At 40.1% G+C, this 16477-nt stretch overlaps 1 protein-coding gene across 1 annotated transcript in view; it reads left to right on the top strand.

Annotated features, from left to right (window-relative positions):
- The first annotated feature begins 1645 nt into the window (after nucleotides 1-1645).
- The window catches only part of LOC109430358 (bumetanide-sensitive sodium-(potassium)-chloride cotransporter), a 40582-nt gene continuing 25750 nt past the window's right edge, over nucleotides 1646-16477 (top strand). Inside the window, exons 1-2 of the mRNA XM_029877920.2 lie at nucleotides 1646-2062; nucleotides 9489-9914. Coding sequence (XP_029733780.2) covers nucleotides 9643-9914 — 272 coding nt within the window. The 5' untranslated portion in view covers nucleotides 1646-2062; nucleotides 9489-9642. The remainder of the gene's footprint in view (nucleotides 2063-9488; nucleotides 9915-16477) is intronic.

Genomic DNA, 16477 nt, shown 5'->3' with positions numbered 1-16477 from the left:
AACATAGTCGTTTGTTCAGGAGTAGTTTTGGAAAAAATTATGCTAGAAGAAAAATGTTTTTGATTGCGAGCAAATATGGGGGGAACCAGTCTCCCCAGGGATCAAGTCTCCTCAGTCTCCCCTACTGTTGCGGGCACTGGCAGCACTGCCATGAATGCCCCTCGATCGGACACGTCTACCGGCGGAACCGAGAAGTTCGTCTAATCTGACGTCTACCGTCAGAACTATGATTATCATCTTGTCATTGTAAAATTGAGTCTAAATATCAAAAAGAGAAGACACGTTTGTAACACGCTAGAATCTAAAATCATTATTACTTGTTGGAATCGATTATCTCTAGAAATTATTTGGACACCTTAACGTAAGTGGAATAAATGAATTGTAACGTGAACATTGTTGAATTAATACGCTCTTTCCACAGCTTGAAAAGACCAAAAAACGGCTTTTACGAGGCGGATCCGAATCATCTTTCTTCGATCCAACAGATACATTTAGGGTTCGCAATTGGATATTTCGCTGACTGTCTAAATCTCTATGACACAGTTTCCGAATCTCAACTATGCGTGTTATCAAATTTCACGTTTCAGATACCTATCATATTTTATTTTTGACTAGTGATTTGTGCATAATCATATCCAGAAGAATAAACGCTGACGATGAGGATAATGTTTTTCATGAGTTTTGGTATTTTTGTCGCATATTAATTGAGAGACAAGTAGTAGAGCCAAAGATAGGGCCCAAAATCAGTTTGGAAACGTACAGGATTTCTACGGGGAATTCCAACTTTACTACCTAAATATCATTTTGGTGGTTATTATAGTAAGGTGTTAGGGAAACATACTTCTTGAAACATTGTGACCAAATCGTTACTATCATTTTTCTGGTTTTACAGAATTGCCCAGCAGAATGTATGAGTTATTTATTTATTTATCTATTTATTTATATGATTCTTTATTTGTAGCAGTAAGACTTGATGTCTTTGTGGTTCTATTTTTGGGAAATAGAATGCTAATGGGACCTCCCAGGCGTCATTTACATTGTTTTGGCATGAACAGATCTTGATGTAGGGCAAAAAAGGTACATAAATTCATAAAAGAGATACGTACAAAAATATACATAAAAAAGGGTTTAGTGTAATGCTTTCATAAATTTGTTTCAAATTCCAGTCGTGCCTATAGAGTCTCAACGGTGGGCGAAGAGATCTACATGATATTGGAAGTGTTTGACACGGCGATGGATAGAGCAGAGATAGGCATAAGAATGTGCGATTTCGATTTATGTCTGGAGATTACCATCTTTCTTTATATTTATAGGTCTATTGAATCAGTAATATTCAAAGACTAAAATAGTCAAGTTTCATCTCAAGAACAGGACAGAACGATATTTTCTACTTTTCATTACATCCGGATATCGAGCCCCACAACATGAACCACCCTATTTCACCACCCACAATCAAGGTGCGAGCGCGATGCGCGTTCTGAGAGCCGCCTACGCCTCCTCTCGGGGAGCATCTCTATGTACTACGGAAGGGTTGAGCCGGCGCGGCAGCGGCCGTTAGGCTTTTGTTTGGCTTTAATTTACACCCCATGAACATCGCCGCCCGGCGCGCGCGTTGATGACCGAGAACCTATATAATGGGGTAGCCACAAATGGCACTTTTCACAGTTGATCGGTTGGCGAGCGCGTGTAACACAATTGTCCTGCGGTCGCGCGGGTGGTGAGATTTATAACGTTGGTCGGGCAGAACGGTTGCCCGTTCAGTGATTAGCTGAATAGCGCGTCGGAAAATCGTCGTCATCGACGGCGGCGAGCTGCGTCGAATAGGCGAACATCGATGGGAAGATATCTGTTAGTGAAGTGACCGCAACGAGACGATTGACAACGAACCTGAACTTAGTGCTGTGTGGCGAAGGAAGGAAACTCCTGAACAAACTGTTGAGTGTAGAAAGTGAAACGGGAGTGGCTTATTTGGCGTGTTTTGGGAAAGTAATGCGTAGTGAATTCGAAAATTGCAACTACTCAAACCATATTCCCCAACAAATCTGGACGTTTAGATCTTAGTGTAAGTGTATATTCAGCAATGCGGTGGAAGACAAGAAGATGAGTGAAGTGCATAGAAATCTAATTATGTAAAACGAGGATGAAACATAAGAAATTATATTTTTTGAAACTCTGGTATTCTACCAAAATAATAAAATCTGAGGATGAATTACGGGGTTTTGATGAAGCAACTAATATACTACTATGATAAAACTACAAATACATATATGAAATAAATTGCTCAATGATATAGAAGGTATAACTATACCTTATATAACTAACAAATTTCATGAGGCCGCCATTGAATTAAATCATAATATGGATGGAAATTATATGAACCGATAATAAGAAAATTCTTTGAAAATATGTCATAAATTTTCAACAGCACAAACCGAACGAATCAAATTGTGCTTCACGCCAAAACATTCTGATTGATTGTTTAGCAGAGAACTGTTAAGATAACAGTGAACGGAGAAATTTTTGCAATAGGTTGTTTAGTTTTGAATATGTATGTATCGATGTACACATTTCAGCCAGTATTGGAGTATCGAAGAAGTCTATACAAGTTCATAAATGTGATCAAAAATAACACACGCTAAAACCGCTCAGCACTAAAATGCGTAAGACCTACTCATAAGTGCATAATTTGAAGACCACACAAAAGATGTGTAATAGTTACTCGTTCACAAAACTAGCTCATGCGTACACAAAATCATGAAACTTCCAATAATGATTGAATGGCAATATAGCGAGGTTTACGAGGTCACTCGTAAATCTAGACACACAATTAAGAAACTTCCATTCATGACAATTTGCGTCACTTGGATGCACTTATGCAAGCGGAACATGTACGTAAATTTAAACGTCCAAGTGACGGAATTTTCTGTTACATTTAGCTGATTTTTTTGTCATATGAACTCAATTTTACAAGAATGACGTATTATTAAGTCAAAAGACCTATAAATCATTAAATTGCTTACGTTCTGCGCAACTGATTTACACCACGATTAATTATGATTTTTTCGTAGCGTGTAGATTGTCATACGAAAATATTAAAAGTTCCACGATTTTGTGAATACAGGAGCTAATTTTGTGAATGGGAAAATGTAGACTAAACCAACCATAAAAATATAGTCATTTCACATCTATAAGAGTGCTAATTTTGAGAATGTGTAACTGTTAGACATTATTAGGCCTGGAAATTATGCCTCAGGAATATGTCTTACACATTTTAGGGTCTGAGTGGTTTTAGCATGTTTTCAGTGTTCATTTTTCATAACAAAAAAAAGAGCTAATAGGATGTACCAAGCCCATTTGATGCTACTCGTTTTCATACCGACCACGTAGCCCAGTAGTAAATCAAGTGCGCAATGAAGTTAACTGACACACTGTTTTCTTTACCATCTTGATTTTTTATCCAAGCTGTTAATGCTTGCATCATATTTTCTAAGTTTTTTTCGGCTGTTCGAGCCCTATAAAGTTGATCATCAATATTAACTTCTTTTCTCGATCAGCCTAGATAGCTGTGTAGTGTCGGTAGCGATTGTCTCAATTGGCTAAGAATAACACTACGGACCGCCTGTTCCGGTGGAAGAATCCACTAACAGGTGACCCCTAATTCATGGTGTGATGCGGCTATATGCTTACCGTGCCTAGGAATGAATGGTTAGGGGATGTAATAAAAACCTAACCGCAAACGAAGCCTGTGGAGTACCAGGGTGCCCTCCACAGCAAGGATGGGAACACTCACTTGTGAAGAGTTACACTCACTTGCTATTCTCTTAGCTCAGAAGCGTGCTATCAAGAAACGATGTAGGAACGCCTTTTGCCTTGTGGTTTTGTCTAAAAGTTTGCCGAATAGAGTAGGGGTCGCACACGCATACCGAAGTCGTGAGGGAGCTGCGAAGGCAACTCTCCATGAGGTGAATGTAAATTACACTCACCTCGCGGAGAGTCGCTTTCACAGCTCTGTCACGACTTTGGGATTCGTGTGCGACTCCTACTCTATTCGGCAAAGTTTTCGACAAAACCACAAGGCAAAAGTCGTCCATACATGGTTTCTTGATTGTACGCTTCTGAGCTGAGAAAATAGCAAGTGAGTGTAACTCTTTGCAAGTGAGCGTTCCCATCCCTGTTCCACAGTACTTTGCCCTTACTACGCTAACCGGAGCAATAGCGCAGTGGACCTTGCGTTTCTCTGAGACAATCAGCTGCCCTTCTTTAGTCTCAAACTTGAGGCTAAATAAGGGCAGGATTATGAAAATGTTGTTTATTAGTTTAAATTTTCACCTATATGGTTTCGCATTATGCGATTTACACAGTGTATTCTGTGCATCCTCGCCTTTGGCGCATTCAAATCGATACCGATCTGGTTTCATTGTTGCTGTTCTCTTTTGTTCTGTGTTTGTTAAGAGTTTAATCTTGCCTAATTTGGGTAGTGGCTACGGTTAGAATAGCTCAGATCAATCTTCATCATTAAAGAACAGCAACGATCAATCTTTGCAGACTTATGCAAAACAGAAAAACCCAAGTGGTGTTAGTCCAAGAACCTTACTTTCGTAAGGGGTATTTCTATTTAGGAAGCCTTGTGAATTCGGTGATTGCTACTTTCAGTAAAAATGAAATGACAAACTCTCGTGTCATGCCTCGAGCATGTGTGCTTGTCAACAACGCAATCGTTGCTACACTCATCTCTGAACTAACCACTAGAGATGTATGTGCTATTACAATCGATGCATCTGTTGGAAACCTCAACTGGAAATACGTCTATTGTTCGGTGTATTTACCGCATGATGAACCACACCCTACGGATGCTTTCAAGCAAGTCATCGCATACTGCACTTCAAAAGGCCTTCCGCTAATTGTTGACAGTGATGCTAATGCTCACCATATAATCTGGGGCAGCTCAGACATTAATTTGAGAGGCTCCAGTTTGATGGAATACTTAAGTAGTACAGATCTTGGATTACTTAGCATAGGCAACCGTCCAACCTTTATGATATCTACTAGAGAGGAAGAGTTAGACATAACGCTTTGCTCTAACGGAATTTGTCACGTGGTGACCAATTGGCATGTGTCAGATGAAGAGTCTTTATCTGACCTTCGCTACATCTTTTTTGGACATGTAAATGTTACTTCGCAAACTTTGCGTTTCAGGAATCCCCGGTCTACCAACTGGGATCTCTTTACCGATTTGGTTGCCGCCAAATTTCATGGATACTCACCATCCATTGACACTCCAAGTGATTTAGGTGATGCCGTTGATACTACAACGGCATTCATCATGGAAGCTTTTGAAGAAGCTTGCCCTCTGTGGTCTGTGAAGATCACAAGAGGAACCCCTTGGTGGAACTCTGATCTGGCGAAGCTCAGGAAACAATGTAGAAAGAGTTGGAACAGACGACGTTCGGCTGAATCGGAGGCATTCAGGTCGGCTCGCAAGGCCTACAAGAAAGCTCTGCGGTCTGCTGAACGATCCGGCTGGAAAAACCTTTGTACAAATGTTTCCAGTTTGAGTGAAGTCAATCGGTTGAACAAAACCCTTGCAAAATCTAAGGATTTTCAAGTGAACGAACTTCGTTTGCCAAATGGTGATTTCACTTCCTCTGATGAGGAAGTTTTGGAATGTTTATTCGGTACACACTTCCCCGGATGTGTGGATATTACATCTTCGGATGAACCTGATGTCTTTTCTTGCAGTTATGACTCTCTGGCTTCGGCTCGGAGTATCATAACTGTAGAATCGATTGAGTGGGCACTAAATAGCTTTGCTCCATTCAAATCTTTTGGGGCAGATGGGATTTATCCTATTTTGCTTCAGAAGGGATTTGATAATTTCAAACATGTTTTGAAAAAACTACTTGTTTGCATTTTGCTACAGGGTATATTCCCAAATCCTGGCGGGATATTACTGTAAAGTTTATTCCGAAAGTGGGTCGTGCGTCGTATGAAGGAGCAAAGAGTTTCAGACCTATCAGTTTAACCTCTTTTCTTCTGAAATGCTTAGAACGATTGTCGATCATCACATCCATGATGTTCATTTGGCCAATGTGCCTCTTCATGTGAACCAACATGCCTACCAATCTGGAAAGTCCACTGTGACTCTTTTACACAAAGTTGTTTACGATATCGAGAAGGCAAAAGCAATCTTGTTTGGGTGTTTTCTTAGATATCGAGGGTGCCTTTGACAATATGCCTTTCGATGCCATATTGGAAGCCGCACGGGGTTATGGTATATCTCCAATGATTTCCAATTGGATTCACCAAATACTCAAAAACCGACATCTCTTCTCGACATTGCGTTAAGCGGCAATTAGGAAATTGAGTGTTTGTGGATGCCCCCAAGGGGGAGTCTTGTCACCACTTTTGTGGAATCTCGTAACAGATACGCTATTGAGGCAACTCAATAATAGCGGTTTTCCTACTTATGGATTTGCCGACGACTACCTAACATTGTTAGTCGGTATGTACATCAGAACCCTTTTCGACCTGATGCAAAACGCTCTTCAGGTAGTTGAGGGTTGGTGTCGCCAATATGGCCTTTCTGTAAACCCAAGTAAAACATCTATTGTCCTTTTCACGGAAAAGCGATACCGTAATGGTGTTCGACCTTTGCGTCTCTTTGATTCTGAAATCAATGTGACTGAACAGGTAAAGTACGTTGGAGTCATTCTTGATTCCAAGCTATCCTGGACACCTCATATTGAGTTCAGAATCAAGAAAGCTTGTATTGCCTTCGGGCAATGCCGGCGAATCTTTGGTACGACTTGGGGTCTAAACCCCAAGTATGTCAAATGGATTTACACAACTGTTGTTCGTCCAATATTGGCCTATGGATGTTTTGTGTGGTGGAAAAAGGGCGAAGTGAGAACAATCCAATCAAAATAAGGCCATCTCCAAAAGATGTGCTTAATGGCGATGTCTGGAGCGTTCTCTTCAACTCCCACGGCAGCGCTCGAGGTTCTCTTTGACATTGCCCCACTACACATTCATCTCAAACAACAAGCACTTTCTTGCACTTACCGCTTGTGGGTACTCGGTTTACTAGAGGAAACTCCTGTGAACCGCAGTTCAACACACACCTTGTTGTTTCCACTTTTGGTGAATTGGGACAAAGTTGTCCTTGCTCCAAGTGATCTTACAATTGCTTGTAATTTTCCATATAGGACATTTTCCACGAAATTCCCTTCCCGGGAAGGGATCTAGAGAGAAGTATATCAGACGGCATCGTAAGTTACACTGATGGCTCCCTTCTTGAAGTTCGAGCAGGTGCTGGTGTTTATTCTCGTGAGCTAAGGTTGCATCAGTCTTATTCACTTGGAAGGTACTGCATCGTTTTTCAGGCCAAAATCTTTGCTCTTATGTGCGGAGTGCAATCAGCACTTCGGCAGCACGTAATGGGCAAAGTAATATACTTCTGTTCAGATAGCCAGGCTGTTATTAAAGCACTTGCTTCGGCCAACTCTAAGTCGAAGATAGTTATCGCTTGTCGAACTCAAATCGAGGAGTCGAATTCTGCAAACGCTGTTCACCTTGTATGGGTGCCTAGCCATTCTTCCATCGCTGATGAGTTAGCTCGCACTGGAGCATCACATGACTTCATTGGCCCTGAGCCAGCTATTCCGGTATCCAAGTGTTGGGTGAAGCTTGAGATTGACACCTGGGCTGCCACTCAGCACAAACAATACTGGAATAGTTTGGAGTCATGTCGTCAAACCAAATTGTATTGTACTGAGCCATCTCTAGGGGTGGCAAAGTATCTAAAAAATCTGTCAAAGCAGAATTGCAGCATGCTGGTCAAAGCATTGACTGGCCACTGCCGACTCAGTTATCACATGGCGAATATTCAGCAAGCTGATTCATTTGCCTGTGATAGCTGTGAATCCGATTATGGAACTTCGTATCATTTAATATGTAACTCCAGTTTTTGCGCAATTGCGTTTCCGAGTACTCGGGAAACACTTATTAAGTGAAACTGACTTCAGAAACCTGAATCTTCAGGACGTTCTGTTGCTCTTGACCCGCTGTGGTAAAAAGCTATAGGCTCTCTTTACGCTTTATGCGTTATCACAGTGCCCTTCTCAGGACGCTATGTGAACCCATTGTGGTACGCTTTTGCGAGTATGACGTTCCTATTCCCTTACCTATCCTTTCCCATGTCCTATCCTTTTTCCTTCCCTTCTCCGTCAGGTAAATAAATAGGCTCGTGTTCATGGCGATGGCACAAATTTCCCAAATGGAGGAGAACGTGCCTCTGGAGCCGACCTACTGATACCTGATACATCTCTGATGGTTAATGTAGCAACGATTGTGTTGTTGACAAGCACACAGGCTCGAGACATGACACGCGGGATTGCCTTTCATTTTTACTGAAAGTAGAAAAAAAACGGGTTCACAAGGTTTCTTAACCCTTCAGCGCGCGCGCTGTTGTAAAAAGTACAACACTACCAAAAAACCTCGCTTTTCGAATACAGCGCGAGCGCGGTGCAGTTTCAGTTGTTTGATGGCGCGCGCGCGCTGGAAGGTTAATTAGATAAAAATTCTCTTTACGAATGTGAAGTTCTTGGACTACGGCCACTTGGGCTAAGTCTGCAAAGATCAAACTTTGCTGTTGCAGTTATTTTATGCTGAGGATTGATCTGAGATATCTTAACTTTAGCTGCTACCTAAACTAGACAAGATTAAACTCTTTATAATCAGAGCACAACAAAGAATACCAGCAATAAAATCAGATCGGTATTGATTGGAAAACGCCAAAGGCGAGGATACACAAAATACACTGTGTAAATCGCATAATGTGAAGCCATATATTTATCCTCAAGTTTGAAACTAAAGAAGGGAAGCTGTTTGTCTCGGAGAACTCAGCCGCAACACAAGGTGCCAGAGTAGAAGATGTTTGACCTTCTTGATGAACGTGGAAGCATTAAGTAAGAACTTGTGTGGACGTTCCTTCCAGGTTGTTGAATCACCTTTTCCAGCTCAAGTTACGCGATTTATTTCGTGATACTGCCTTTACATGTACATGTTTATGTAATGTTTTTCGATATTTTTGCATTCATAAAAATTTTAGAAATCTGAAAAATGTTACTTAAATCTGTATCTTAAAAACCTTTAAAAGTATTCAAAATAATGCTGGACTGTCTTGTTTACTGGTACAGCAACATATGGACTGCAACAATACGTGAGACAGTTAGGGGTATCCCATTCAGAAATTCCTAACACCCACCACAATCCGTTTCCACGACACTTAGAACAAATTAATAAATCAACAAACCAACGGAATGCTCATCACTCATCATCTTGTCATCTTGGCGTAGCGTGCAAGCAGCGCAACTCCGCGTGCTTTCTAACAAACTGCCATATTCCGCTGGAATCTCGTGAATGGCGGAATTATTGTTTCAGCTCCCCAGTACATACACGTGTATAATAATGTTCGTTCTCTATTGCAGTTCAACCCGATAGTCACCGGTTGGGATGTTGTCTGCTTTCTAAAATCACCGCAACTGGTGCATCGGGAGTCAAATTTATCGCTCACCTATAGAGAGCGCAATCGGTGACGACCATTATTCTGAGGGGGCATCGTCGTCATCGATCTCCGGCACAATGAAACTTGATCGTTTCGTGATAACTCGCATCAGCAACAGCATTCTGGGACGATCGAGCAGCAACAAAATTAGCAACAGCAGCAGCAACAACAACAATGCCAGCAAGAATGGGAAAAGTCGCGAGCCGACGGCAACTTTCACCATCCACGAGAACGGAGGAAGCAACGCGCTGGGTGGTGACTCAACCACGGTGGACTTCAGCGGTCATACAGTTTCCTCAGTTGCTTCCGACGGCAGTGAGCGGCGCAGTAGCTTGTATCATCTGACGAGGTAAGTTGCACAAAAACGGGAAATGTGTATACACACACATGCTCTAGGTCTAGAGAGCGATCGCGGTTGGCACAGATAGGGGGATGTGGGGGTAATATGGGCAATCCCAAGTAACAATGAATGCTGAACAGTGAGAGTATTAGCTGAACAATAGCTGATTAATAGCGTCAATGGCTGAACAGAATGACAGCTGAGTATTGGTCTGAAGTATGGCTTGTTCAACCTCTTCAATCAGCAATACATAGATGGCTGAATATCAAGTTGAATAGAATATTATTCATCTGAGTAACCAGCTTTAGAACATACACCAACATGCAGAATTAATCATCTGTTGTTCAACATTTAATCAAATAGTTTTTGACAGTTGACCCAAGCATGTTTTTGTGAAGTCCACATCGCCTCTTCAGCCTCAATGCAGACTTAGTTCAACTTATGTTCTTGACTATTCATACACAACAAGTAATGCGCTTGTTTCCGATTATATGTATACAATTGTGTATGGTGTTGGTGCTCAGGTAAGTGACTATAAATCATGAGGTCCGAGTTCAATTCTCAGTTTTCACACAGATTAATTTATACATTCCTAAACATCTCTTCTGGAAATAGACGCAGCTAATGATAAAAATAGGCTCACGAAAGTGTTTTTATTTTATTTTTACACAATTATTAAATTTAATTGATTACTGATTAAGCGCATATTACGCCTTAAATAAGCCTTCCAATAAACATCAAACCAGCTAAAGGTTGAATAAAATCACCAAAATTAGATGTTTAGGAGCTGAATAAAGAATTGTATCTCTTGTGCTAGGCTTTTGTTCAAATGTAGGCTGATTTATAATAGTTGGATTAACGTTTGTACAGCATCAAAGTGTTACCTGGGAATGGACGGACGTGCTAAGGAAACAGGCAATAATTGTGGACGTAAAATAACTTGCCCGCAATTATGGCCTTATAGGTCTACTTCTGAATTAGTGTTTAATAATGAATATTGTCGAAATGAGCCAGGAAGTTCTCTTGAAAGTTTCTGACTCATTTACCAAAAGAATGGCGAGTACTTCAATGTAGATTTCCTAGAAGATTATCTGAAAGCTAGTAGCTCAAGTGCGGCTCAAACAGCGTCTGTTCTGGCATCCAGCGGCTGAGTAAGAAATGCTGCATCACGCCCAGCTTGATCCAAGGTGATAGCCCCATCACCGTGGTCGTCCCAGTGTTAGTTGGGACGTTAAACAGTGGCACGATGGCCCTCCGGCGAGACAGGAGTATTGGCGTAGACCCAATAAGCCACCCGTAAAAATCCTCATAGCGAATAACATAGGAGAAAATACGACTCGATACAGTCGACGAAGACCTACGCGACGAAATAAGGACTACGATACGATTGGAAGTTTGGAACATGGAATTACAAGTCACTTGGTTTCGCAGGATGTGACAGGATAATCTACGACGAATTACATCCACGCAACTTTGACATCGTGGCGTTGCAGGAACTTTGTTGGACTAGACAGAAAGTGTAGAAAAGCGGGCATAAAGCGGCTATCTTCTACCAAAGCTGTGGCACCACCAATGAACTGGGAACAGGATTTATAGTGTTGGACAAGATGCGACAACGTGTGATCGGGTGGCAGCCGATCAAGACAAAAATGTGCATATTGAGAGTTCGCCGTCACAAAATTGTTCACAATGCTACCAACTTATTTGCCTGAGTCTAGAACAAGGTGCCCACCTCGCCCCCATCATCGTTCCTAGATGTTCACTTGAGGGGGTTCACCCTCTGCTCTGAATCAATGAACGATTGCAATCTACAAGATTATCGTGGGTGAAAATGATGAGGCACTTGTAATAGCTGAATATGAAGCAATTATGAAAACATTGACGCGATCAGCAGTAAGCTTCTACGACGGACGATGCAACACCCTTTTAACTGCGTCGCAGCAGCTGTATCAATGGTTTTTTTGCGCCATCAACGATGATAACGGTGGGAGTTCAACGATGATAAAGATCGGATCCGATGCGATGGGAGGGTGGGTCGCGATTGACACGGTTCGGTGCATGTGCTTCTATTGTTTCGCACTTATGTATGCAATAATGCATGGAGCTAGACCAGCTCAACTCGGTCGGTGGGAAAGAAAGGATATACCAAGGAATAGTGAATTTTCCATACAGTATATTTCCACTTAATAGTACTGCAAGCAGTAATAAAACATAGAAGGCGTATTTTACTCAAGACTTGATAGGTTCTGAACCATTTTCATTCAACAATTCACAAGACTCTGACTTAGAGAAATTATTTTTTGTACACTCTCATGATTACAAAAAAGGTCAAAAGTTTTTAAAGAAGTGTGAATTACTGTGAAGCAAATAATGTTCGACTTTTTGTTTCTCGACGTTTTGTCCTTTTGACCTTCTGTCTTGTTAAACTTTTTTTCCTAAACCTTTCTTTCGTAAATAGTCTAGAAACATCCGAATCTAAAAATACGTGAATATGCATTTGGAATGACAAACGAGTAATGATCGAAACGACTAATAGTATAATAAATAATTTATTAATTATGCCATTGCACTGCACTAACTATGTCAGGCAAACTATCTGGAACAAAAAAACCTGTTCGGCTTGCGAAAATTTAACATGACGATGCACACGCGATTCATACTGACTGCAACGTTTATCGATGATTGTAAGCAATAACAGCTTTTATTGCGAGATAACAATCGATCTTGATAAGAAATGGCTGATGGCGATTTTCTGTCATTTCTTTATAAGCGCAGTGGACGTTAGCAAATATTATCGCGGAGCATAATATACGTTTACGCACTCGGTGCTACTTCCGTATGCTAGTGAAACCACCAATACAAATTTGCTATATTTTTGCACATCAATTTTCCTATGCTCATTGTCTTATCTGCATTTCGTCTGATTTGTACTTCCGCAAATTATTCTAATAATTATTTTTTGCGTCTGCTTTAATCTGATGGTTAGACTTTTTCGGGTATTCATACCCAAGCAGGAACGAATCACTGCTATACGTACATGCAGCAAACTAAAGTCAGGTTGTATGATTAACCTGGGCTTGTTAGGGGAATATCTGTAAATAAAAAGAAAATCGGGTTAAGTACGGTTGAATTCCACTAAGAATTTGCATTTTTTGACAGATACGTATTTCGACCTCAACTGTAAGGTCGTCTTCAGTGTCTTGTACTTGACTCGACTGAAGAGATCCATCGCATTCAACACGTCTCATACATCTTAGGTAAAAATAATAGGTAGTTTTGGATCTCTTCAGTCGAGTCAAGTACAAGACACTGAAGACGACCTTACAGTTGAGGTCGAAATACGTATCTGTCAAAAAATGCAAATTCTTAGTGGAATTCAACCGTACTTAACCCGATTTTCTTTTTATTTACAGATATTCATTGGCTATCTTGGTATTGGAAATAACTTTTTTGCTATTGTGCTGGTTTTGTGTCATAGAATACAAACAAGTTATTATTGTAGGTATCTTATGCAGAGCCTGAAATATGCAGAGCTTCCTTAAGGGTGTCATACTATGAGAGGATCAAACAATAAAAAAGAATGCATGAAATGTATCATCTACATTCCAAATACCTATCATTGAAATTAAAATTCTCATTGCACATGTCCATGTCCATGACAAAAGTTTTAAACGCCTATTATTTCTAGAAAATTGTCAATATTGTAAGCGTGGGTAAAAATTAATATTTGATAGCCCCTTGGATTTTGGCAGTATTATACATTTTTCCACCAAAGCAGTGTAGGTCCATGTGTAGGTTAGTCTGAGTTAAGCGGCGCCACGGTGTGGCAATAAAGCTTTGTCATCCGAAAATAGTCGACGTTATATTCATTTTTTCACCGGAAAGAAGCCCTCAATATCTTTTGAACGGAATTGCGTAGTAGCACAGACAAACAGACGTAACACTCTGATAATTCTCATCGTACACCGATTTAACGGTCTTTTTCAAAATTTGATAGTTGGCCAACTGCCCAACCGTGGCGCTCGCATAGTTTTTGTTCGAGTTTGACGTTTGCTCACTACCGCCACCTAGATGGTGGTCGACCAAACTTAGTCCTTTTAGCATTGGGCGAATATGTTTCCGCGACTATGATTTGAATCGAAAAATGTTCGAAGTGTTACGTCTGTTTGTCTGTGGTAGTAGCATTCTCTGTGCACTAAAGTGTGCGCTTTGAAGCACCCAAAAGTGGTTCTTAGACAACTTTGATGAAAATTTTTAAACAAAAAAGATAGAGCGATAAAACGATTTGTTCTAGCGCCACCCTATAAAACTATGGAAAAACGCTCTGAATTTGGTCAAAACAGTTCCACCGCTATACCTTTTTTATTTCAAATTTCTCATCAAAGTCGCCTAAGAACCACTTTTAAGGGTACATCCATTAATAACGTCACGCCAAAGTTAAGAATTTTCAACCCTGCTCCTTCGTATGGGTTTACATACTTTCATTATGTGATCGTGATTCAATTGTCGAACACTGGCATAACCTAAGCTGTTTGCATGACTTACAGACTAATTGATTTTCAATTTACCTAATCGTGCATTTCAAAGGATTTCAGGGGGATTCCTGGGTTGTTCCAGGGATGTTCCAAGGGTGTTTCAGAGGAACGTTCCAGTCGTTTTCTAGTGGTTTCATACGCGTTCCTGGGATGTTAGAAGAAATGGCATGGAGCTAATGGAGTTAAGGAGGGTTCCAAGCAGGGATGCCGTAGAAATCCTCTACATAGAGATAAGCGGAAGTTACATATGTCGATTCGGCAACGCTGTTCATTTTGTTTACATCAGCTGCCAACACTTGCTGCAAAGCTAGATGTTCAAACTTTGTGCGTGACTTCGTAGTGGTTCAAGTTGTTTTGTTTACATTTTCTAATTATGGTAGATTTTTTTTTCAAAATTTTGAAAAAAATAGCGGAGCAATCGATGAAATCTGAAATTTATTGCCAAGTGTTAAGCTAAACATATCGGCAGAAATGAAGCAAGAAGCAGCAATGAAAGTTTTTTCGAGAAGTGCAGCAACAAACGTTTCGTCATAAGCTTAAGCTTTTGAAAGCAGAATTAATTAAATTCTATCTTTTTACTAAACTTACATATACCGTCAATTCCTCGATATTAAAAATAAATAATTTTAATTTATTTAGTTCGGATTGCAATACCGTTCAATCGACGCCTTCTTACGAACAATCAGCCTGTTCATTTGGCTCACACTTTGACAGTTCTTTCTGCACGATTGGCTTACAATGGCCGCCTCCGCAGATCTCTATAATGTAGGATTACTAGGATGCCGTATATATAGATTTATCTGTATTATAGAGATTTTTGAGCATCCGTACAGATTTCGTTTTATATGACATAGGGGGACTAGGGGCATAATGGACACCCTAAGCAAATGAGTACGTTAGGCCTGTATAACAGAGAAAAATTAACATATTATCAGTTGACTTACAACTTTAACTTGTTTTTTACGTCTTGCAATCATTTACAGCTGGTAGAATGTCTTTATTGTGAAGAAATAATGAATTGTAAACCGTGTGTTTTTCAGGGGTGGTAGGAAAGGTATGGGGCGAAATGGACACCCATCGGGGCATAATGGACACCCCTGCATATTTTATGCTAATTCTTTGGTAATATCGACCAGTTAAGTAATTTGCCTAAGGAGATCAATTCCACAGATGTAATACTCCATCTTAGACGAGTGTACATAACATCAAAGTTAATTAAATAAACTTTAGGCTAAAATTATCGGATTAATTTTTTCCAAACTCTCTAAAACGCCTAACAGTATGCAATGCGGGTACATCCATTCGTAATTGCCAGTGTCCATTTCGCCCCGAATCGACTACAACATTAAAATTGCTATTTTAAGTAAATTCTGATCAAAAATAAAATACTTCATCCATTGCTAAATCTTCGTAGATCTTGTAGATAAGGTAATAATTCACTTGTTTTTATGGTGGACACACTCCAACACTCGCAATACCTTATTTGCTGCTGCTTTGAAATTATAAGAATTTCATCATATGTAAAACATATTTCAATTTCAATGATATTTTGATTATTTTGGAGCAATATAAATGATAGGGGGATTAGGGGCATAATGGACACCCGGGGCGAAATGGACACCCCTGTTTTAACCGAAAACATTGACTTTTTCGTAAAACTTTTAATGCATAAGTGTAAAGGAACAAGTCATTGTTCTATTTTTCAAAAGTACCATTTATATTCCTTCAAAATAATCAAAATATCATTGAAATTGAAATATGTTTTTCATATGGTGGATTTCTTATAATTTCGAAGCAGCAGCAAATAAGGTATTACGAGTGTTTGAGTGTGTCCACCATAAAAACAAATGAATTGTTAGCTTATCTACATGTATACGCAGATTTAGCAATGGATGATGTATTATATTTTTGACCCGAACTTACTCAAAATAACAATTTCAATGTTGTAGTCAATTAGGGGCGAAATGAACACTGGCAATTATGAATGGATGTACGCGGGTTGCATACTGTTAGGCGTTTTAGAGAGTTTGGAATCAA

The sequence above is a fragment of the Aedes albopictus genome, chromosome 3 (assembly GCF_035046485.1).
Source record: "Aedes albopictus strain Foshan chromosome 3, AalbF5, whole genome shotgun sequence".
NCBI lineage: Eukaryota > Metazoa > Arthropoda > Insecta > Diptera > Culicidae > Aedes > Aedes albopictus.
This window is presented reverse-complemented; position numbering and strand designations above follow the sequence as displayed.